The sequence below is a fragment of the Panthera tigris genome, chromosome X, assembly GCF_018350195.1.
Source record: "Panthera tigris isolate Pti1 chromosome X, P.tigris_Pti1_mat1.1, whole genome shotgun sequence".
In the NCBI taxonomy this organism is placed as follows: domain Eukaryota; kingdom Metazoa; phylum Chordata; class Mammalia; order Carnivora; family Felidae; genus Panthera; species Panthera tigris.
The window spans coordinates 124,650,490-124,675,200 of record NC_056677.1 but is presented as its reverse complement, the minus strand read 5'-3'; the positions used below and the strand labels follow the sequence as shown (position 1 = coordinate 124,675,200).

General features: G+C 45.8%; 1 protein-coding gene and 1 non-coding gene across 2 annotated transcripts; both read right to left on the bottom strand.

Annotated features, from left to right (window-relative positions):
- Nucleotides 1-239: 239 nt before the first annotated feature.
- Nucleotides 240-392, bottom strand: LOC122235604. Its single transcript, XR_006213646.1, has one exon. It is a non-coding gene; the product is annotated as a small nucleolar RNA SNORA62/SNORA6 family (small nucleolar RNA).
- A 5,936-nt stretch (nucleotides 393-6,328) lies between these two features.
- On the bottom strand, nucleotides 6,329-23,789 carry GABRQ (gamma-aminobutyric acid type A receptor subunit theta). The gene is made up of 10 exons (XM_042973983.1): nucleotides 23,641-23,789; nucleotides 21,365-21,453; nucleotides 14,644-14,711; nucleotides 12,829-13,049; nucleotides 11,015-11,097; nucleotides 10,408-10,545; nucleotides 9,720-9,872; nucleotides 7,932-8,182; nucleotides 6,676-7,132; nucleotides 6,329-6,612 (listed from the first exon to the last, which is right to left on the bottom strand). Exons 1-10 carry the CDS (start codon nucleotides 23,787-23,789, stop codon nucleotides 6,329-6,331), a joined length of 1,893 nt encoding a protein of 630 aa, XP_042829917.1.
- Nucleotides 23,790-24,711: the final 922 nt, after the last annotated feature.

Below are 24,711 nucleotides of genomic sequence, written 5' to 3'. Positions count from 1 at the left end.
AAAGCACGCTGTGAATGCACAGTTCTGCGGGCCTGTTTTGGGCACAAAGGGGACCACAGAGGAGCCACTAGGTTAGGGTTCCTGTTGTAACTCCAAGGAATTCATCAAAAGGTGCTTGGAGGTGGGTGCACTCACAAATGTGGGCCACAACAAGGACCTTCTGGGCCAGTGGCAGGATGTTTTAATGTGACTCTACAAAGTTTTTTATTTTTAAAAATTCTATTATTATTTTTTTTTATTCTTGCAGCAAGAATTACTATCAAACTCCACTCATTGTGCCAGAGACCCTCGTGGTGTTAGTGAAAGGCTTGCCCCTCATGTAGCATGCTATCTACCCCTGTGAGTTTATCGCTAGCCAGGGGCCTCAACTCCAAGCTCTAACAATGTGCAGGACTCTACAAAATTTTTAAAACCTGCTTCCACCCCCATAGGGCTTTCTTGCTCTCTATTCTGCACATCCACACTGGCAAAAAAGATTTAATTTTTTTTAATGTTTATTTATTTATTTTTGAGAGAGAGAGAGAGAGAGAGAGAGAGAGAAAGAGTGCGAGTGGGGGAGTAGCAGACAGAGACAGAGACAAAGAATCTGAAGCAAGGTCCAGGCTCTGAGCTGTCAGTACAGAGCCCAATGTGGAGCTTGAACCCAGCAACCATGAGAGCATGACTTGAGCTGAAGTCAGGTGCACTTAACCGACTGAGCCACCCAGGCACCACAAAAGATATATTTAAAAAATTTTTTTAATCTTTATTTATTTTTGAGAGAGAGACAGTGTGTGAGCAGGGGAGGAGCAGAGAGAGAGAGAAACACAGAATCTGAAGCAGGCTCCATGCTCTGAGCTGTCAGCACAGAGCCTGACGCGGGGCTCGAACCCACGAACTGTGAGATCATGACCTGATCTGAAGTTGGATGCTCAACCGACTGAGCCACCCAGGCACCCCAAAAGATACTTTTTTAAAAATGTTCTTCATAAAGATGCCCCTGCCACTGGAAATAAATGTCCTCATTGTATTCTGGCACCACAATGGCTTGACATGTTTTATAATTTTTGTTTCATATGATTAAAATGGCTTGTGTGAAAGTGTAAACTAATTTCAACTGTACATTAATATTTCCAGTCTGCTTGAAAACTATGGATTCAAATATCTCAGGGTATGAGGAGGTCAATATGCAAAGCCTTGGGAAGGTAAAGGTGAGCAATGAAAGCCAGAGGCTTCTTAGGTCCAGAAGGCGCTCCCTTCCAATCCAAGAGAGGAAACACAACAACCCATAAGTGTAATTGCCATTATATATATTAATTTTATTTTCTCCTTTTGGCTATTTACAACCTTTATTTCAGCATATTTTTCAGAAGCATAATTTTATGTTTCTTCATGTTTTCCTTCTTTGAAGTCCAGACTGGTCAAGGTCTTTTTCATGCAAAAATGTACATTTAATGAGGACAAAGAGGGAACTGGGTCATCTTGGGGGGGGTCTCTGCCATTCTGCATCCTTATGTAGCTCAGGACAGCAAGACATGTAGTTTTTCTTCTTGGTCCTTTCTTGGTTTTCTTGAAGACCTCCATGTTTGTGGATTTGCTGTATTTGATCTGCCTCAGAATGGCACTGCCTTGCCTGTCCTCTGAAGAATTCTCTTGCACTGCCTGAAGTCAGGCACCACAGCCAGTTTCACTACACTCGGGCACCTTTAGTTCTGCTAATGACTATTGACCCCAGGGATGCAGTCTGGCAAGATAGTGGGTGTAAAGTCTCACACATGTTAACAGAGGTGACCCTGACCAACTGAGGCTATTTCATAACTGAAATATATCAGAGAGACATTGTAACACCCTCCCCCCTCCCTACCCTGAAAACACAACACTGACAATAGGGATTTCATATTGATCACAGGACACTACACAACAAACACAAATACACTGCAATTTCAATAGCACAAGTCAAGATTTCCTTTGATGCTCATCACCAAAGCAAGGTACCATGCAGGTGGATGGTTTAGCAAATGCATTCATTAGTTAATAGCTCAAAGTGTTAGTTCTTTTAAGTACAGAATAAAGAAACCTCATTAGGAATGGCCATGGTCTCAGCAAAATTCAGTTCTAAATATGCAAAGATACCACAGCCTTGCTATTAACAAGATGACACAAATTGTAAGAATACATTGTATAAGCTACAGTAAGACCCAATAGATCATTTGTTATCTCTGCAAAGGCACCCCACAGTGCCAGATGGAATGGGCAAGAATGGGTAGGAAACATATCACACATCCTCACAACAAAATGACACTCTGAAGAGACAGAGGATGCCCTTCCTGTGGTAGTGGTGGAGAAGGAATTCTAGAGGGAAAGTTAATGGGATAGCCCATGTGAGGAAAAGAAGGAAAGCTGTGCAGAAAAGTGAAGTGAGGGTTGCTCCATCCCAAACTCAACAAGACCCTTCCCTCTGCTCAAGCTGTGAATTATCTTACCATAAGCACTCTCTGATTGGCTGGGGCTGAGAACGGCTCTGTGGGCTGAACCCTAGTAGTTCTAGTATCTAGCCCTGCTAGATACTCTGCACTTCACAGTTACTTGGTGTGGGGTGAGGAGTGGGAGGGGATGTAGGCAGCTGGCTGAGGATAGGGCTTTACAATGACACTGACGACAGAACACACATAGAAGACAACAAGGGGAGATCCGGCAATTTTCAGGCTAAAATGACCAAGTCCATGAAAAACTCAGAAGGTTCAAGTTTCTGCAAAGGTGTCATTGCCAAACCTCCACATCACCTTGACACTTAACCTCACGCAGTGTGAGTTGCAGTAGAGTTCAACTGCTCTCATTGCAGCACATTAGGGCAAGATGTTCTTTTTTTATTTTATTTATTTAGTTTTGGGAGAGAGAGAGCGTGAGCAAGGGAGGGGCAGAGAGGGAGACCCAGAATCCGAAGCAGGCTCCAGACTCTGAGCTGTCAGCACAGAACCCGACGTGGGGCTCGAACTCACAAACTGCGAGATTGTGACCTGAGCTGAAGTCGGTCGCTCAACCGACTGAGCCACCCAGGTGCCCCCAAGATGTTCATTTTAAGGTATAAATATTTTATCTAGCTACGTGTATCTACAGACATATTTACAGCTGGCCTCTATGCCCTTCGTCTGTGCTCTGAAGCCTTCCTATGCATTGCTGCCAGACCAATCTTCAAACCCACTTTCTGGTCCCCACTGCTCCAGTCTTTCTGTATGACATCACCCCAGATAAGCCACTCACTTCCTACAGGGCTCGAAGGTCCTCTAGGATCCCGGAAACCCAAATTCAAATCAACCAACCAATGTTTAGGCTCCAGGAAGCAAGACTTTCAATAGCCATGATGGGAGCTTCAGATTTGGGGTCATTGCTCTCCTCCCAACCTGTATCTTTCTGCGAGATGTGTCCAAAAAGAAAGAGGCAATCTTAGATATTCCATTGGAAACTTTTTTGTTTTTAGCTGTTTTATCAGTTTGTGTGTGTGTGTGTATGTGCATGTGTGTGCATGCACATGAATGAGGGTAATCGTGTGTGATTGTGCATGTGAATATATATGTAGCTATATGTGAGTGTGCATGTCTCTGTGTATATATCCATTTATTGCTGAGGGTGAGTATCCATGTATGCATGACTGTCTATGTCTCTGTGGGTGTGTATGTGTAGGAGGCTATATTTGTATGTTGTGTGTATAGAAAATAAGAGACATGGCAAGCTGGACCGATCTAGACAGTCAGTCCCTGGGGCTCCTTTGTACCTCTCTCCTTGGCCAATCCTCTCACCCCTATAACAATCTCTTTTCCTGGAGTGGGTAGGAGGAGGGATTTCTGGACTCCAAATCCAAGGCTGTCCAAAGATGCAGGATGGGTTATTACAGTGCCCCTAAAAGGGACCACTCCTACTGGCCATGCCTGCAGGCCTTTCCCAAGCACCTTTAGTTCTCTGCATCCAGTGCTACAGCTGATCCCCTGGGATATGTCTTCACATCACCCACCTGCTTTTGGCTGCCTTCAGCCCCCACACATGTTGGGCGTACAATGTGATTGCAATAAGGGAATAAGTTATAAAGGCTATATACAACTCCCTCTCCAGTTCTTTAGCTGTCCCCATCCATTGTCCACATATTTCTGTTCTTAATGCATCTTCAAGGAACCCCCCTCAATCTCTGTCTTTGTTATGCAAACATTCGTTTCAGGACAAAGCAAAATGCTCTGCACTCCCAGCTTATCTCACATTTGAGCACTTCCTACCTCAAGGCACTAAACTGTAACTTCCTGGGACTACATTCACTTCTCCTATGTCTTCTGTCCAGGTGACAGCACAGATGGGTGGAGGGAGGAGGAGAAGAATGGATGGGGGCCAGGAGACACTGCTCCCTGGAAGAAGGAATCGGAATGAAACAGTTAACCAGCCCGGCCAAATAAGGCCCCCCACATATGTGGAGGCCAAAGGAATTATGGTGGTTCCAGAAGAGCCACCAACAGGAAATAAATATGCTTTCAGGTGTATTTCCTTTCACACTCATTCAAATCAGATAAATTGACATAGGTATGCACATATGCTGTTATATACACACAGCACATACTCATGTGTGTACACACAAGCACACACACTCTTTCCTAGGGGTATGCACACACATACACGCATCCACATGTTGTTATATATACACTCTTATACACATCAATATAGATTTACACTGATATACATAGAGCTGTACAGCTTCTCAAATGGTTGTACGTGCACACAAAATTGTTTTCATGCACACATACACTCAGCTATACACAGAAACACAAACACAGAAACACAGTTAAAAGGGTAGGTGGCTGAGGGGCTACGGGAGAGGCTGCCTAGGGAGGAAGGAGAAACGCAGGCTGAGTGCTTGGCAAATCTTGTTCCCTGTGGCCTCTATTCATGAGGTGGAGCTGCTAAGAAAGTTGGAGTGCAGGCTACTTTCTATTTCCCTTAGGAGCCCCACTGGGTGAGCAGTGCTCATGTTCCATGTGCTCAGTTCACACTCATTGGCTGGTCACTGGCCACTTCCAGCAGAGATGTTCCAGGTGCTATCAAATGAGGTCTGGTGCCTGGCAGATAAGCAGAACCTGATGGAGCACCCCCATTTGTAAAGGGGCAAGGAGAAAGGGGAACACTTCAGTTGAGAGAGTTAAAAGGACAAGAAGAAGGAAGAGCAAGTGGAGTGGATCTACCACTCACTGGCTGCATGTCCCCAAGCATGATACATAAGCTCCATTTGTTCCCCTTGGAACACTGAAGACCATGTGCCTTGCCTTCCTGCCTCACTGGCCTCCTGTGAGGGTGTGACTCTGTGATGGGTCAGTGAGCTTGTTGACACTTGCTATGCACTAGACAAATAAGATTACTATATAGAGATTCACTACAATTGTTCATTTGCTGTTCTAGACCAGATGATGAGATAGCAAGTCAGAAATGTCCTGACCCTAGTCTTCATTTATCAAGTGCTTTCTCTGTAACTAGTGATCACGTCAGCATCTGACCTAGACAGGTGTACTCAGGCTGTGTTGTCAAGCACTATGAAGCAGAATATAGACAAGAGAAGTTCCAATCCCTCCAAAGATGCTAGTTCCATCTGGGTAATCTCCAAGTTGACCTCATCACCCCCTGTAAGCTCCTCCTGGAAACATGATCTTTCACTCTGACATCTCACTCAGTACCCCTACCCACTCATATTCCACTCCCAACCTCATGCCACAATGCCACACTCAAAATACAACAGAAAAAAGAGTGGGGAAGAGGCACTTTCAAAGTTTCCCAAGTTCCCTAGTGCCATCCCCTTGCACTTTAAAGCCATGGCTAGCCCTTCCCCTGTGTACCTCTGTTCAACCCAGCTTGACTTTGTCCTGTAAAACCTTAATCGGGGTGAGCAAGACCATAATCCCTAGGAGGGAAAAACAGAAGAAAAAAAGTAATGAAAAAGAAAATTCAACACCTCGGGGGGACAGGAAAAACCCCTAGAAATGTTTATGCATAGGGCTTGGATGCTTCCTCCATCCCCCCCAACCTGGCTCTGTCCTCTGAACATTTCTAGGGGCTTTTCTGTGCTTAATGGATGGTAGAAGTCTTTGGAAAGGTGATAGTCTTCTAGCAGAAAAGGGAAATCAGTGTGCTATTTACCTCCAACTCCTCCTCAATACCTTTCCTTCCAGCCAGAACGCATCCTTTCCAACCACTCACCACCTCATGTTTACAAAGAGAAAGGTAGAACTGATTCAACTGCCCAAATAACCACAAAGTAAAATGAACAAAGAAAAGAAGGCAGAGTAGAATCAAGTGGAACCATGAAAAGAGCACTATGGGACTAATTGATATGATACACCCAGTAAACAATGTTGAACACCACAAAGGCAAGAGGGAAGAGGATCCGGGACCACCTGTCGACCTTAGGGACATAGTCAGGGTGAAAGAGCTTGGAGGACAACCCTTCACTGAAGGAGCACCCAGGACTCGGGGGACAACTGTCATCAGACTCTGAGTTACTATCCTTGCCTTGGTCAAAGCCCATGAAATCATCAACATTAAGGCTCCAGGTGCTGTCAAGATCACACTCGAGTTGCTTCTCAAGGTCAAGGTAGCCGCTCTCAACTTTGATGTCATCAGGCAAGCTACGGATCTCATCAAGGTTGCTACGGATCTCATTAAGGTTGCTACGGATCTCATCAAGGCTATAGCTTGCCTCTTGCACACACCTGTGGCTGTGGAGAAGCAGATGCCTCCCACTAGGGCCACAGCCACGACTCTCATCTGAGCTCGAGTTCTCTTCAGGGTCTTCTGGGTCATGGGTCTCAGCATGGTCATGAGCCTCCACACGGTTGCGGATTTCAGTAGGAATAACACTGTCATCAATCTCAAAACCATTAAAGCGAATGCCATAGCTGTGCAGGGCCTGCTCTGAGGTGGAGGGGAGATCGCTCAGGCTTTCTCTAGAGGCCATCCAGGCCTGCTCTGAGAGAGAAGATAGTGAGCTGAGGCTTTCTGAGGTGGCCAGTGGGGCCTGCTCTGGGATGGAGGTCAAAGAGCTGAGGCTTTCGAGGCTTGCCAGACAGGCCTGTACTGGTGTGGAGAAAGGAGAGCCACTTTCATCTTCTATGCTAACCTGGTCATCCTTTAAGGGGATAGTAGGTAGACTTACGAAGTCAGGAGGTTCACATCCTACATGAATAAGCACTGGTGGTGGGGAGGGAGGAGGGAGAGGACTTTCCTCAACAGCAATTGCAATGTGATTGTTGATCTCTTCCACTGACAGAATCATCTCTTCCTGGGATCTCCGGCGTGCAAGGGGCTGAGGAACAAGACCAAAAGGCTGTTAGCATGTAAGGGAAATCCATGGTGGCTGCCAAGCCTGTGTCTCCCTGGGGCAGCTGCTCCCTCTGGAGTGCTGTGTGGTGGATGGAGGCAAGGGCTCCTCAGGCAATGTGGCTGGGCTCCCTGTGAAGGAGGGGGTACTGCTGGACATTAATGTACTGCCAGCAACAAAAGTCTCAGCATGGCTTTGGGAACTGAAAGAGCAAAGGAAGGAGCGGTAGACAAACACCTCTGCTGCCTATCTTTTCCTTTCAGCCTGCCTGTGTTCCTCTTTCCTCTGGTTCCATCACCTGTCCTTGGAAAGTATGCTAAGTGGACTGGATTTGAAGTCAAAAGGTCTGGGAAAATCTAGTTCTGCCACTTACTGCTTTGTGACTTTAGGACAATGATTTGACCTGTAAAGGAGTGATGATAAATTGTCCTATTTGTTATCTGGTGTGTGTGTGTCTGTGTGTGTGTTTGAGCACACACACACACACATGTGCTGTGTGAGGCTAAAAGGAGCTAAGAAATGTGAAAGGGTCAAGTGCTAAACTTAGGTTGTAATATGTGCCCAATCTCTAATCAGGGAAAGCTGATTGTCAGTCAAAAAGCCAAACCTGCAGCATCAATTCTTGGTAGCGGTAGCGGGCCATGACTCTTCGGGCTCTCCTGTGTCGCCTGAGTCTGTGCTGGGATCCACCTCGGCTGTAGAAAAGATAGTTGATGTAGACATATTCCAGCAAGGACAGGAACACGAAGAAGAAGCATACAACCATGTAGATGTCAATGGCCTTAATACAGGAAACTTGGGGGAGTTTATCCCGCAGATGTGAGTTGATGGCATTCAGGATGAGCATTGAAGTCAGACCTGTAAAGAACATGGCAGGGTTAGGATCCTCAGGTGGCTGAAGTTCTTGGCAAGCCATCAGGTCCACATCCCACAGGAAGGGAGCAACGATCATCTCTGGGATAAGGAGGACTCTCTCAGCAAAATTCCTTCAACTCCCTAGGCCTGGGGACTTTGCTCAAGTGCTGTCTTTGCTCCTCCCTGCCCCCCCCCCAGCTTTACACCCAGCCATGCTTTGATGATTCAGTGACTTCTCATTGTTCTTAGGGTCAAGTCCAAAATCTCCAGCCATGGTTTCACAGTGACTTACATCTCCAATCTCTTTTGCCTTCCAACACATAGGCTTTCCTTTAGATCACATCCCTCAGAAAGGTTTGTGAGCCCTTAAAGTATTACACAAATGTTAAAGGCTTAATCCAACATGTGCTCCTAAAGAAGGAGGCCGAGGAGTCTGCCCCAAAGATGGTGATGGAAAACCAGACCTGGATGTGGGGCACACTGGGACCAGATAAACTTGGGAGCTGATCTCTTAGGCCCCTCCTTGGTACTGCTCAAAACCCTCTTGTTTTCCCCATTGCTTGGACATGAAGTTCTAACTGCTAAAATTGGAATCTCAAGGTCTTTCCAATTCAACCCTCCTGTCTTTCTGCTAGTCTCCCTATTTCTCCAGCTCTTGCCCCAGGCCCTCTGTGATCTAGTCCCCTCTTAGGGCCCCTGTGCCTTTTAATAGCAATTTCCTGTTTTAGTGAATGACAAATCTTATGCTTCTGCCTCCCACAAGTCTTGAAAACCCAGTTTGAGCAACATTTTCTTGGTGTAGTTTTAGACAACAAGACCTGGGTCATTTCCTCCTCTAGAATCTCCTAGCATCTGTTGCTTTTTGGCCTTTTGGCTAAGATCAAGTGTAGAATCTCCTAGCATCTATCTTAGCATTCCATTAGACACTCATTGAGGGCAAGCTTCTCTGGAAGTCCTCTGATGCCTAGTAGGACATTTTGCTATGTTGCTCAATCTATGTTTATTGTATTAAATTTCTACACATCTTTAAAAAAATTTTTTTAATGTTTTTTTTTTGAGAGAGAGAGAGACAGAGTGCAAGTGGGGGAGGGGCAGAGAGACACAGAATCTGAAGCAGGCTCTAAGCTTTGAGCTGTCAGCACAGAGCCCGATGTGGGGCTCCAACTCACAGACTGTGAGATCATGACCTGAGCCGAAGTCGGACGCTTAACCGATTGAGCCACCCAGGCACCCCTGCTGTATTACATTTCTGATCTAAATTTATGACCTGTTCATTTATGTATCCAGAAAATAATGAATTCTAATACTTTGGGCCCAACATATCAAGATCCTATCCCTGTTGTTTTTTCACACTTGTCTCCAACATCAGTGTCTCTGCTAGGGATTGGCTGAGGACCTGTATAAAGGCCTGTTGGGCAGGCACCATATTGCTTCCTTGCCTGTGCAGTCACATACCACTCCAGGTATTCCTTTCTTATTGTCAACTTTTTTTCTGAGCAAGATGATCCAAGTTCCTCCTCAGGATGAGGACAGGACCTACCAACTGTCACCCTGGCTGCAGAGGATTCATAGTTCATCCAAAACGATATCCAAGAGACAACAGTGGTGAGAACAGTAGGCCAATAGATCTGTACAAGGTAGCTGGTGACTTCCCTCTGGACCAGGAACCTCAGTATCAGACGTACATAGGAACCTGGCAAGGAGACATACTGGTATTAGGGTGGCAGGGCTGAGGGGATTTTCAGGGTGAAGTACAGGATGGAGGAGGGGAAGCTGATGGGCAGTTCAGCCTCTAATATTCCAGCCTGGGCAGTTTGTAGATCTGACCCTATTTGCTGCCTTAAGGCCAGTGACAGTGGCATGTAAGTAGGCCCATATGGCATAGTGAGTCTGTTCTCTCCTCCTTCCTTCCTCACTTGCTTCATGTCAACTGGAGTTTTGAAATGGGAGATACAGGATATTTCAAAGCTGCAAACAGATGGAGGGGGAGAGGCTGGCTATAAGAGGAGGCCTATTTTTATCAGCAAAAGCATGAACCTTTTATACCTGTAGAGTGTCAAACCCAGCCAAGTGCTTCCACATCCATTTTCTCATTTTGAAGGGGGTTTTGGAAGGTGTACAGAGCCAGAAGGAAATAGGACAGGAGTGCAGAGGTCAAAGGCAGAGAGATGTCCAGGAGTTTACCAGGGTACAAAGAGAGAAGAAATAGCAGAGAATATCAGACCCACCTGTGTAGAAAAACACCTCTTTGCTAGCCATTGTTTTCCCCAGGAAGCTGAACTGAGGAATGTGCAGCTTCTCAGTCCCCTGGATGGCATTCCCATTGCCTTCCCAGTATAATACAATGTCTTCAACCGTGTAGCCATCTGGGAGAGGGAAAGAAGCAGGTCAGTCTGAGAAAGCAGGCATAGGCAGATTTTACACCAGAGCAGTCTGTGGAACCCAAAGAATGGTTGGAACCTGCACATTTGGGGCACCTTTGTGGTTTGCTGAGTCTGAGCACAGAAGAGGGGGGAACTTGGAAAGGGAATTCTCACTTTGGAATTTCTCAGCCAGGAAAGAAAGCAAACAGATGTGCTCCTGCACACTAGCTTGTACACAACTTCCCAATAGCAAGGTACAATTTCCTCATGGGACTATTTACACATTAAAGTCCACCTTCTCCCAGATACTCTGTATATACCTCTGTCTGTCTGTCTGTCTACTGAGGAGAGAGAGAATGGGGAGGGATGGAGTAGGGGAAATATGCTATCCCTCTCACTCTCTACTCTGCTTTTGGTTTCTGGATAACCATAACCCCAAGTAGAAACGAGGGGCCTTGGAGGACATACGTACAGCTCTCTACTTCCAGCTTGCAGGTCTGCTTGTCCAGGGGGAATTTTTGCAGATTTAGGGAACAAGCTGCTGTGGTGGTAAGTCTGCAAAGGAAAAGCAGAAAGAAGGGAAAAGCGAATCAAGTTCAGGCAAAGAACCATTCCTGAGAAGGCTGCAGGGGTGTGCAGGAGAGAGGTACTCCAAGTGCTGACCCACCTAACACCTTCCCATACTGCTTACACTAGAACTGGGTCCTCCTCTCCCTCCAGTGTTTCTTTCCTTCTTTTTCCTCTTCCTTTCCTTCCTTTCTCTCTAGAGGAAAGCTAAGTTGCACTTGTGGAGGGAGGAGAGAGGGAATGTATATGCCAACAAGTCTGGCAGGGCTTAAAGAACAGGTGTATGGCATGTCAGGAAGTCTCAGGGCATCAGAATGGGAAGGGCTCTTGAGGAAACTGGATGGAGAGACAGAAATTGGAGTTTCTTGCTGCAGAAGGATCAAGGCTACATTGGAGCAGCTGATGTGCCAGATCCCATGTGGAGTGCCCGTATGTGTTGTGCAGGCATGGATGTGAGCTGTAGCCCAGGCCCACCTTTGGCTAGGAGAGGTGCTCCCATAGCACTCTCATCTCTGCGTATCTGTCTAAGTACATGGGCCACTGGAGCTGAGCAAATTGCCAGTAGTAGGTATAAATGGGTAGGAGGTATTAACATATCTAAGGTGGGTCATGCAGTGTTGGGCAGGGGCTTCAAGTTGCCAGGTGGTGCGTCTGTGGGAGGAATCTGATGAAGGATCTTGGAGGAGCTAGGGAAGTGGGCGGAATGGCCTGTAGGAAAGAGGGTAATTACAAACGTTCTCTGTAGCCTCCACTGGGAAGCTGTCCCCTATCCGTTATCCTGCCCTTCCCAGCTGCTAATCCCAGTGTATTCCCTTTCAACCCTTTAAGCAATTTCCATTTTGTACTCTGGGTAGAGATGTGTGTGTGTGTCTCCTTTCTATGAATCCTCCATGCAGCGTTTATCAGCTGAGGACCCCTTTTAATGAAACAGGTATGACAAGTCACTATTCCTTGTAAGTTTCGTTGTTCTTTAACTCTAGCACCTTGGGCCATGGAGAAAGAAGGGAGAAACAAAGGGATAGAACAGGAGCACCCAAGAGAAAGAGAGACTCAGAGACAGGGGCTGAACCCTGGCACAACTACCTTTTGGAAAAATTTTCTGAGCTACATTTATCTTTTACGCTTGTCTTAAGTGATAGTTTATAAGAGATGACGCTGTGGGGAGAGCCTTGGTGACCATATACTGTGCTATAAATAAGCCAGTGAGGATTTCCAGCATGTGCACATCCTATGTGTACAGAGCCATAGACAATAGACATATATTGCACACCGTGGGCTCCCCTGCATGATGCAAATATGACCAATGGCAGAGATTGGTCCCCTTCCCTCATTACATATGGGCTTCAGCATTCATTTGTCTCCCTCCCTCACTGCATGGAAGAGAAGAGAAACAAAGGTAAATAACAGAATGTATAGAATGCTAAAGTGGAGGGAGAGCTCTTCGAGTTGAGATAATCAAGGAGGATTTCTTGACAAAGAGACCATTTAAGTTAGGGATTGAAAGATGGGCAAGGTGTGGGGACAGGACAGCCAAGGATGGTTGTGGAAAGCTCTGAAGGTTTCACTTTGACTACTGGGTAGGATGAGTGAGGGGGCAGCACAAGACAGATGTGGAAAGCCATGGGCTCCTTTGTGTGTCTCTTACAGTGTGTTTATGGGATACTCGTTTGGAAGAAGGAAGCCCGTGAGGATGGTTCTCAAGTGCCTGGGGAAACTCACCGGATGCCATATCGCACTGTTCCATCTGGATGAAGCTGAAACACACGATTTTCCACAGTCACATCATGCACAAAAGCATCCTTGCTATTTAAAAAGTAGCAGTCAGGGACCCACAACTTCTCTAGCATCCGGTAGTCCAGGGTCAAGTTCAGGTTGGTTTCATAGTATGCTAAACGTGGATCTTTCCAGGTCTGATGAAAAACCATTGTGATCGTATAGTCCTGGGGAGAGAAAGGTGAATCCCAGCTGTAAGTGAGGTTGTCCTCCTCTCCATCCTCACAGTGTGTGTGTGTGCATGAAGGTGTATGAAATATATCACAAATATAGATGAGTACTGAAATATGTAAGAATGTTAAATGTTAAAAATGAACTTCAAAAAAAAATAACTGAAATTCATGTAATTAAAATCGAGGTTAAGAAATGAAACATTACCAATAACTTTAAGTTTCAACGTGTTGCTTGGACCCATTTTTAAATTTTTTTTTTCCAAATGGAATTACACTGTATGTATTATATTTGTGAGATTCATTCAAGTTGATGTCTGTTAATAAAATTTGTTCATATGAATATACTACATAGACACCACTCTGTGAACACATGATACATACCCAAATCAACATGAAATAAGAATTATGAAGTGAAAGTTCAAGTTTACACCCACACTGCGGACAGATGAGATTTCTCAATGCTCCTGCCTGGCCAACTCCTGCCTGGTATGGTCTGACTTTTGACTTTTGCCAATCTGGTGGGTATGTGATGGATTCTTGCTCTGGTCTTAGTTTGCACTTCACTGACTAATAATAAAGTCAAGTATGTTTTCACATATTTGCTACTTGGTTTTCTTCACAATTTTTCTAATCATTTTTTCTTTTTCTTTAAATGTTGATTTATTTTTGAGAGAGAGAGAGGAGAGAGAGAGAGAGAAAGAACACACACATGAGCGGGGGAGGGACAGAGAGAGAGGGGACAGAGATGGGGAGAGATGTGCAACTCAAACCCATGAACCAGGAATGGTGGCCTGAGCTGAATCAGGTGCTCAACCAACTGAGCCACCCAGGCACTCCTCTAGTCATTTTTCTATCATTTTCAAAATATTCTTATTAATTCACAGGAATTATGTATACTTTCAATATCAGTTTTTTGTGTTGCAGATATCTCAGTCCACTCTGACTTATCCTTTTACACTTGTTATACTGGTTTTGTCTGTTTTGCAAAACAGAAGTTCCAGAAGTTTTGGCTACATAGAATTTAAAATAGTTTAAATTACCAGTATTTATTTTTATGGTTTTATGCTTTCTACTTTCTATGTCTTTTTATTTATTTTTTTTAAAAGGGCTGTGTAACTTTTTTTAAAAAAAGTTTATTTTTGAGAGAGAGAGCATGTGTGAGCAGGGGAGGGGCAAAGAGAGAGGAGACAGAGAATCCCAAGCACTGTGCTATAAGCACAGACCCAGATGCGGGGCTCAAACTCAGAAACTGCAATATCATGACCTGAGCTGACATCAAGAGCTGGGCGCTCAACTGGCTGAGCCACCCAGGGGCCCCTCTATGTCTTTTTAAACAAGTCCTACCACAAAGACACAAACACAGTATTCTATATTATCTTTTAAAAACTTCATAAGCCTTTCGCTATTAGGTCTATAATCCATTTGGATTTATTTATTTTTTTGTTCCAGTGGCTATAGTTTACAAAACCTACCATGTTCATCTATGTGGGCTCTGTTGTGAGTCAGAACAATTGGAGTTGGCTTATGACTCTGCTCCTTGCCACATGTCCCTTGTCCCCAGGCCCATGGCTGAAGGTGACACACTTACCATAGTCATTTCTGAGATCTGTTCAATACTGGAGACATAGATAGATACTCCCACAGGCACAGGGGCACCTACAAGTGGGAAGACACTATTACATGCAGGGTATGATAAAGCACGCACTCAGGAGCAAGATTGCCTGGGTTTGGACCCCATCTTGACACTTACTAGCTGTGTGACCCTGAATAAGTTTCCTAACCTCCATACTGTTTTCCAGAGTGGCTGATGTTCCTCAAAAAGTTACAAATAGAACTGCCCTATGATCCAGCAACTGCACTACTAGGTATTTACCCAAAGAATACAAAAATACTAATTTGAAGGGATACATGTGCCTCAATGTCTACAGCAGCATTATCTGTAGTAGCCAAACTATGGAAACATCCTAAGTGTCCACTGACTGATAAATGGATAAAGAAGATACAGTATACATACACACCCAAATGTATATATAGGTGCTAAGTCACTTTCTCAAGGCACTGATAGGTTTTTATATCTTAACGTATTTGTCAGAGTTCTTCACTGATGACCTACTTTTTACAGAGGCAAGTATGATGCCAGAATAAATTTTCATATATATATGAATTGCCATATTAAATGAGATTGTTTATAAAACATAACCACACACACACACACACACACACACACACTCAGGAATATTACTCAGCCATAAAAAATGAATGAAATCTTGCCATTTTCAATAACATGGATGGAGCTAGAGAGTACTATGCTAAGCAAAATAAGTCAGTCAGAGAAAGACAAATACCATATGATTTCACCCATATGTGGAATTTAAGAAACAAATGAGCAAAGGGAAAAAAGAGGAATAGAGGAAAACCAAGAAACAGTCTCTTAGCTCTCGAGAACACAGTGATGATTACCAGAGAGGAGGGGGAAAATAGGTGATGGGGACTATGGAGTGCACTTGTTGAGATGAGCACTGGGTGATGTATAGAAATGCTGAATCACTAGATTGTACACCTGAAACTAATATTACACTGTATGTTAACTATACTGGAATTTAAATAAAAATTACCAAAAAAAAGGTTACCTAATCTCTCTGAGTGCAAGTTTCCTCATGGGTAAAATAGGGATAATGATAGCACTGATCTCATAATTAACGCAAGCTAAGCTCTTACAGCTGGGCCTCACCCATATGATGAAGGGAAGGGTTCATGGTAAGATAAAGAGAAAATATGGAGATGAAGCACTCTTTTTTCAAATGGTTTTCTGATAAAAACTCAAGAGCAATGAGCCCAAAAACAGAGCTAAGATTTCTGGTGTGTATGAACATATTTGTGTGAGTGCAGGTGAGTGTGTCCATATGTGAGTTAGTATGTGTCTTTGTGTGAATGAATGTGTGAGTTGTGCACATGAGTGTATGTGAGCATATTCACATACATGAGCAAATCTGTGATTGTGTTCACATGCAGGTGACTATGCCAGTGTACATGCACGAGAGTATTGAGGATGTCTGCCTGTAAGTGATTTGTGTGCTTAAGTGTGTTGTGTGTCAGTAAATGTGTGTTCATATGCAAATGAATTTGTATTTGTGTGTTTGAGTGTGCAACTATGAGTGAGTGAATGTGTGACCGTATGAGTGTATGTGAGCTTGTTAATGTGCAAGGAAATGTGTGAACATGGGTGTATTTGTGAACTTATTTGTGTGTGTAAATGTGTGAGTATATGTATGTGAGCATGTCCATGCCTATAAGTGAATTTGTGTGTTCATGTGTGAGTGAATGCATGAACATGTTTGTATGCTTGTATATACTGCATGTAAGTAAATGTGTAAGCACATGCAAGCATGTAGGCAGGTTGATGTGTGGGAGTGTATGAATGTGCTCATGTGCAAGTGAATGTGTGAACATGTATATATTTGTGTGCGTGAGCAAATTTCTATGTTCATATATGTTAGCATGTTAATGTAGGAGTACATTCATGTGTGTGAGTGAATTGGTGTTTTCATGTATGTGAGCATGTTTGTGTGTGAGTAAATGTGTGAACACGTACATGTGTGGATGTGACCATGTATGCATGTATAAATATTGAAATATTCAAGTGTTTTGTGGGAGTAAATGTGTATGTCTATAAATATGAGTGCATTCATATGCAAGTGTGGGTGAATGTGTGAGTCTATGTGTGTTTGTGAGGTAGCAAATATGTGAACGTGTATGTATTGAAGTGTATTGTGTGGGAGTAAACATGTGGGTTGTCTGAGTCTGTTCACATGTGAATGTATTTGTATTTACATGTGAATGTAATGTATTCATAAGCATGTCCATGTGTGAGTAAATGCATGCTCATGTTTGTATGTTAAAGTTGTGTTTACATGAGTGTATGTGAATGTGTGTTGGATGGATGTGTCTGTGTGTATGAATATGCTCATGTGTCAGTTTGTGTGTGGGCATGTTAAGTGCATGTGTGAGGGAATGTGTAATTGAATGTGTTTGTGTGAGTGAATGTTTAGGAAGGTGAGTGAACTTCTGAGTGTGTGACTGTATGTGTCTGTGTCATTGTGCATGAGCATGCTTGTTGTGTAATATGTGAGTTGTTTGCATATGTGACCTTATTTGTATGCAAGTTTTAAGTGTGATTAGTGATCACACTTATATTCTCACACTCATCATACTTATATATGTGGGGATATGAGTCTATGTAAGCACATTTATGTGCTTGAGTGGATGTGTGAGCATGTTTGTGTGTGATTGAATATGAGCATACATGAGTGTGCTGGTGTGTAATTGAATGTGTGACCATGCTGATGTGCAAGTGAATCCATGAACATATTCACATATGTTAGTGTGTCATTGTGCAGGTATAAGTGAATGTGTGAATATATCTGTGCATGTGGATATGGATGTGCCTTAATGTGTGAGCCTGTTTGTGTGAATTGGTAAATATGTGAGCATGTTCATGTGTATGAGCAAGCTCATGTGTGGGTGAATGCATGAGCCTGCTTGCATGCAATCATGTTAATGTGCATGTGTAAGCACGTGCATATCAGTGTATGTGCAAGCATTTTTTGTATGTGGACGAATAGGAGTTATTTATGTGTAATACCTGAACATGTTAATGTGTGTATGTCCATGTGTGTGAATATCCAAGCATGTGTGTGTGTGTGTGCATGTTTCTATGTGTGTGAGTGAATTTGGCAGTGTTTGTACATGGGAGCATGTTTGTATGCAAGTATGAGTGAATGTGGGAGCAGAGGCATATGAATTTATGTGTGTGAATAAAATTTTGAGTGTGCTTGTGAGAATATGTTCATGTGTGTATGTAAATGTGTAAGCAGGTTTTGTATGTACACAGATGTGTGCACACGTGTAAATATGTGAGTGCAGGTAAGCATGTATACTGAACTTATGAGTGAATGAACTTGTGAGTTTTTTCCTGTGAGTGCATGTGTGAGGATGTCTGTGTATGTTAATATGTGTGTTTGAATGTGTGTCTGTATGAGTGTATTTCTGCCTCCTGCTTTCCTTTTTGGGCCTAGGTGTTAGCACTGCCCATTCAAATGTGATAATGGATGCGAAAATATGTAGTAAACTATATAGTGCTGTGGAAAAACACTTTTTGCTGTTTCCTATTGGCTCAAAGCTGTCTTCACCTGGCTCCACAGCTAAGCCATTATTCTATATGTATTACACCACACTGCTGCTATGGGTACATGTGTGACACTTGCAATTTACCTGCTGGCTTCACTGCAGGCTGATGGCCCAGAAGCTGAGCAGAAAAGAGGGAAAAGGCTTATCCTATCCCAATGCTTCAGTGACCTGGGATTGGGCATCAGCATTTGAATGGCAGCTGAGAAGTAAATGGGCCTTTCTGAGAGGCCACAGCCCAGACTCCACCATTTAGGGCTATTGTGAATGATCCCCAGCACTGTATGTAGTCATAGAGGTCTCTAGAAATGTAGTTCTTTATTATAGCTTGTCAGGCTCCTTACATGCCTTTAGAGAGTGGAAAGTGTGTTAAGCAGGCAACAAGTCCTAGAGGGGCCATCCATCCCCCGACACCTCACTCTTGGGTCAGCCTTCTCATCTTACACCATTTTGTGCCAATCAGGCAGCCCCATCCCTTACAGTGGAATTCTGGGGGACCTGAACCCTAAAGGGCCAAGACATAGCCCTGTGCAAGGGGCAACTGGGAGCTGAAATGTAGTCCATAAGTCCTGGCCTGGGGATGTAGCCTGGAGGAAGGAAACCTGGAACTGTTTTCTAGTTTACTCACCTAGAGGGGACACCTTATGAGAGATTAGCCAAGGTATCCCATGGAGGGGAACAAAAATTTTCCAGATAAGGTGTGTAAATGCTATCTCTGTGGTGATGGCCTCAGCCCCATATTCCTTCCTGATGGGCTCAGGAAGGCAGAGAGGGGTTAACCACTTCCTCCCTCTTGGAAATTTTGCTACCCCAAGTCCTTGTCCTCCCTAGCAGCCATCAGAGTACCAGAGGAAAAGCAGATAAACGGAGGAATGGTGAAGATGTCCCACTCATTCCTTCACTCTGTGCCTACATTGTGCCAGGTGAGGAACTAGGTGAAGTCCTCAGGGACCTGCCTTTTGCAATACTGTAGAATCCCACTTTTCTTGCCCAGAAAGAAGCAGCTTTGTTAACTTCCCCTGGCTCTTCCTTCTCCTCCTCCTCTCAAGGAAGTAATAAGGCTCCCACAGCCTCATTACTGACCCACTGAACCTGACCACAGTTAGGTGAGGCCTCTGCATGTGGGGTGTGTGTATGTGTGTGTGTCTGTCCTTGAATCTCTATATCACTTCAGACACAGAGGGGAATTTGATTCTGTGTCTAGTGGGAAGCATTACAGGGAGTCCTGGGTTACCCCAAAGGTGAAACCCTGGACCCAGGGTCTCATTGATTGGCAACCCCCTCCCTGCCCTATATAACAGTCCCAGACTGAGCCTGTAGTGCCTTGTTCTCTGTAAATGCTAGAAGGTCCTGCATTGTCCTTGCTCTCGCACCTTCATCTACTGTTTGGCCAAATCAAGGACCCATCTTTCCTCATACACCCCAGGTGTACATGCCCATAAAGCTTAGTGTACTCAGGTTAGGAATCAGGTGTAAACAAATTTGAGTTAGCTCAAAAGACACTGCTGCGGTGCCTTGGAGAGACTGGACCAGCCACACCAGACAATCCCCAGAGGGTGGTCCTTGCCCCTGCTCCCTCCCCCTGATGCTGGATGCCTGCAGGGATGGCAATCCGAAACAGTGGGAAGGGTGTGCTTGGTGTACATGAATGGCTGTTGGGTAGCCTTTGCTGAGAAACACGAAAATGAGGAAAGGAGAAAGTGTAGTAGCTACTCCCTTGACAGCCACCAGTGCTTGGTGCAGCTGTTCAAAAACCATTGTCACTCAACAGAGTGCTGGCTGTGCTCTAGCATCTGAATGTCCACACTGAAAAAGCCTCACTTCTGCCCTCTCCACTCCAGCTTTCTAATGCCCAGTGCACACTCACCTTACTTAGATCCAGGACTGCACCTTCTGTCCTGAGACTCAGAGGGAGCAACACAACAAAAGCAACACCAGTTAAATGTCCCACTTCCAAAGCCTGGGGCCTTGGTTTTCCAGGTGGCTTTCCCAGCAAATCACAGCACCCCCAGAATCCTGTTACTGGTCTACCACAATGTACACTTCCTAGCTGTGGGCCCTTTAGAGTGGAGGCATTGTGTTTTTGGAAGACTTTTATTCCTATGTACAAATGTGAATCATTAGCATTCATTAACCCCTTAGAGTAGGTGTCTAGGTCTACCACCTGCAGGAAGTGGAGTGCTTTCTTCCACTTAGCCACTCTGATTTTTAGCTTTCTGTTTCCTTTGAGCTGAAGTGTGACTAACTCCTATTTAGTGACTAACTCCCCTTCCTTTTGTCTGTCCTTGGTCTAGGTTTCTCGGTCGTCCCTGGAGAATGCTACTCCTTTTCTGTGGGGTTGGACTAGAATGCCTGTCCCCTAAAGCTGTGTGATTGAGCCCAGTCACCCTTTCCAAGGGTGGGGGCTAGGCAGGAATTAGAGGAGAAACTTATATATTGGCTTTGTGTTTCAGTTCCCTTATCATTTCTCATCTTTGTGCTTGAGGTCTGAGTGCTAGGCTAAGGGTTATATTTGGCAGTTAAATAAAGCCATCAGAACTCTGAGAGGTGATCAGGCTGGATTTATAAAGATCACACTGACTTGGATGTGTTGAATGAAAATGAACTTGGTGGAAGCTAAAGGCTTTGGTAAGGGGTGGCAGAGGTGGAAGTGCCTGGGACCCTGGTGGGTAAAGTAAACTAGACAGAGAAGGCCATGCCTTAGTTTTGAACTAGCTGAATGGGGCAACTGTCCAAAGTGCAAAGAATGTGTGCTCAAGTAGAAGAACGTGTGCCCTCCCCACGAATGTAGCAGAAAACTCTAGTGCACAGTCCATTTCTTAGTTACTGCTTCTCCAGCCACGCCCGGGAGTGCACTTCAGGCTGTTATAAGGGAAGGGGCAGAAAGGCCCCTTGCGTAAGAAGGCAGAGAAGTGGAAGAGCAGAGCAGAAGGCCTGGGGGTTGGGGCCCTGAAAGTGCTCAGCTGAAGGTCTCCCGCAGCCAGGAATGTGGGGTCTGGAGAGGCAAAAGTGTTGAGCCTGGGGAATGCCAACGGGCAGCAGGACTGAGTGGAGCTGTCTTGTTGCGTCCATCTCAGCTCTATTCCATGTCACACAAAGGCTTCTAGTATCTGGTTGTGTCTTACCTCCAAAATTTGGCCTCAGACGGACATCATATCTCGACAGCACCCTGTCCAAAATCTTGTGAACCACAGCTTCATTTGCACAATTTTTGCTGAAATAGAGAAATCATCAGTAAATGCTGGTCATCAGTAAATGCCACATTGCTTCTCAGAGGACAAACAGCAAAGAGAACCCCAGATGTCAACTTGTCAGGGCCTTCTTTTCTCCTGTACACATGCAGACATGTACAGTCATACATGTACACGTTTCTCCCCACTCCTCTCCCTCCCTAGAGTGAGTCAGCCAGAAGCGCAGCAGTGACGCAGACTCCTCTTTTCCCCCTCCCCCCCTTCCGCTTTTATCCAGAGAATGGGGCACAAAGACTGGATACTTGTTACCAGGCAGGATTGGGGAGGAGCGGGGCATGACGAGAGGAGACAGTAGGGGAGGTAGAGAAGGGAGGGAATGGGCAAGTTCCGGCCCTGGGATAAACACATTACTTCAGCCCCTTAAGAAGGCCCACCTTGCCATCAGCCTGGATGAAGCTTTCCAGGTTGGTGAAAGTCCTTCCAGGGGCACCTGACTGGCTCAGGAAAGGTCATATTCCACCCTCAGTGACCCCCCTGAGCCTCAGTGACATTTCCCCTACCTGGGCTAGGACCAGGCATTTTGTGGTCACATCTATGTAAATCTTGTGTTTATACAACTCTGTTTTTAAGACTTGATATATGGCACATGACAGAGAGAGAGAGAGAGAGAGAGAGAGAGAGAGAGAGGGAGGGAGAGAAAGGGAGAGACAGAGAGAGAGAACTCTGCTCATGTAGCAGAGATTTAAGACCCTCACCCAACCAAACTGTTTAGATTTTGGGGGTTCAAGGGCTGTCTTCCAAAAGACATGTATTCTGAGAGCAGACATCTCTATGGCTAAGCATATGCTTCCAGCCTAGACGTGTTTTGAGTGAGCCCATGTTAAGTGGATCCAGCTCAGCCTTGCAGACAGCTGGCCTTTCTAGAAGTCTCTGAGGTTCATCCGATTCACCTAGACCTTCAGTAGGGCTCTTTCCAGAAAAGGGGTTTGTGAATGAGAATAGGCCCTGGGCTTCACTATAATTTTTAGGATCTCTGACACATCCACCAGGGAACGTCAGCCCCTGCAAATCTGTGTGTGTGTGTGTGCACGCGCACGCACATGCGGATGTGTGTGTGTGTGTGTGTGTGAGAGAGAGAGAGAGAGAGACAGAGAGAGAGAGAGAGTTCACTAGCGCAGTCTGGTATGTTGGGTTGAGGACACTGCAGGGCTGTCTGCTGGAACCTTGCCCAACTATCCCCCCCACCTTTTTTTCTGAATACATGTTCATTTCTGGTTTGTCATTAAAAAAATTATTTCTAATCATCTTTAATTACAGAATTTCATTTTGCATTACTCCAAAGTGTACACATGCATTATTCCCGAATTAAAGCAATGCATTCCCGCCTGTTTAGTACCACACATTACCCATATGCCAGAGCTCAGGATCCATGGCCACTGCAAACACACATTTCTGTGTGATCTACATGTAAAGACTGACTGTTTAATATCTCTTCAGATATTTGCAGACCCAAACAAACTTGAAATCAAACAGAAAAACAAAAAACAAAAAACAAACCCTGAATCTTCAAATGTTTTCACAGGACTAAGTACAAAAGCACACCCATCTCAGGCCACACAGGCTATACGGTTATGCAGCTACTGATCCCACTGTCTGGGCTCCGATGAGGTTGAGTCAATAATTTCTATCTGCAGCACTGGAAAAGGTCCCTCACCGTTCAACACACATACAAACACACGCACGCGCCTCAGGGAACAGATTAAAATCCGGACTCAAACAGGTGTCTGTACTGTCTATGTTTTGTGAGTTGTCCATCACCCTGTACTGCTCCCCCTCCCAGTCCCCAGGTGCCAGTGGAAATGACTCGGAAAACCTGCCCAGTACCTTAGTCCCGAGGGTGGATGGCAGACCCTGGGTTGAGGGCATGGTTTCCCCCCGCCCCCCCTCCTCCGCCCGTGGCTGCAGTTAGGGCACACGCGGGGCTCTGTCAGGCGCCGCGGTAACAGGTGGGCTGAAGCACAGAGCTCTATCTCTACCGGTCGCCCCCACTTCCATCCCATCTCCCTCCAGGGACCGGACGGGCAGGACCCGCGCGCCATGACTCGGCGGCAAGCTGGGTTCAAGATACCCCAGCCCGCTCCGTCCAAGAGGCCCGAGGTGGCCCGCCGGTCCCTGTCGCCGCCATGCCCAGGCTGGCGGCACCCGCTTACCAGTCGAAGAGGTTCAAGATGACTTCGGGCACAGTGGGGGACAGCTCGAAGTGGAATTTTGGGGTGGGACTGGGGTCGTTGCCCTCCGCGAGCCAGGTCCTGATGAGTAGCAGGAACACGGTGACTCGCAGCATCCCTCTGATACCCATGACCGCGCAGCTCGGGGCTGGAAGGCGCGAGAGACGGCAGTTCACAGCTGGGGAAAGGGACGGGGTGGAGGCAGTGCGGGACCAGAGGGAGCTGGGGGTCGCTAGGAGTCTCTAAGGAGACAGTAGCGAGTGTATGGGAAGCAAGGAGCGCGGGGGTTGAGCGGGAGCCCAGAGCCCAGGAGGAGCAGCCCCCAGCAGCTCTGCTCGACGCTGCAGCCCCGGGGCGCAACCCGCCGCTGCGAAGTGCGCTCCGTCTGCAACCGCTCCTGGTTGCGACTGGACTCCGAGCCTGGATTCCGGCTGGCTCCGCCCACTCCGACGGCAACACTGACCGAACCAATCCAGTGGGGGCCTGGAGCCCCACAAAAAGGCGCGCGCTGACGCCTCCGCCCTCACCCCGCACGCCGCCCGGCCCCCCGCCCCTTCAGGCCTCTGCAGTTGTCCCCCGGCCAGCTTCAGACACAGACAGGGGCGGGGCCAGGCCGGCAGAGGAGGACGGGATCCGGCTGCTGGGGACGGGACACAGATCCTTGACTTTGGGCACCCAGTGGGTCTTGCTCTTCCTATCTGCAAAAATGCAAAGTGTACGTTTCTCTTGGAATAGCGTGTACTCAACAGTTTGTTTGTAGTTGTTGTTTTTGTTGTTTTTTTTTGCGGTGGCTGGAGTGAGGTGATTTGAATGCCTTGACTGAATTTGCATTCTGAAAGAGCTGGACACATTTGGACATCAGAAAATGTCTGATGCTCATTCCCAAGCCCTTGGCCCACAAGTAATCCCACGTGCTTTTCTTCTTAGTGGGGTGGAAGGGGATCACGAGTGGGTTTTATGACAGAGCTCTGACCATGCAGGATTGGAAATTGGATTACATCAGGCTGGAAATTGGATTCCAGGAGCCCAAGACTTTTCTTAAAGACTTTAGTA

Excerpts from the sequence above, each read along its gene's own strand:
- GABRQ (XM_042973983.1), bottom strand. The coding sequence starts at position 23,789 with ATGGGTATCAGAGGGATGCTGCGAGTCACCGTGTTCCTGCTACTCATC. Across the intron at positions 11,098-12,828 it reads ACAGTGCGATATGGCATCCG|ACTTACCACCACAGCAGCTT; the intron begins GTGAGTTTCCCC and ends TTTCCTTTGCAG. Across the intron at positions 9,873-10,407 it reads AGAGGTGTTTTTCTACACAG|GTTCCTATGTACGTCTGATA; the intron begins GTGGGTCTGATA and ends TCTCCTTGCCAG.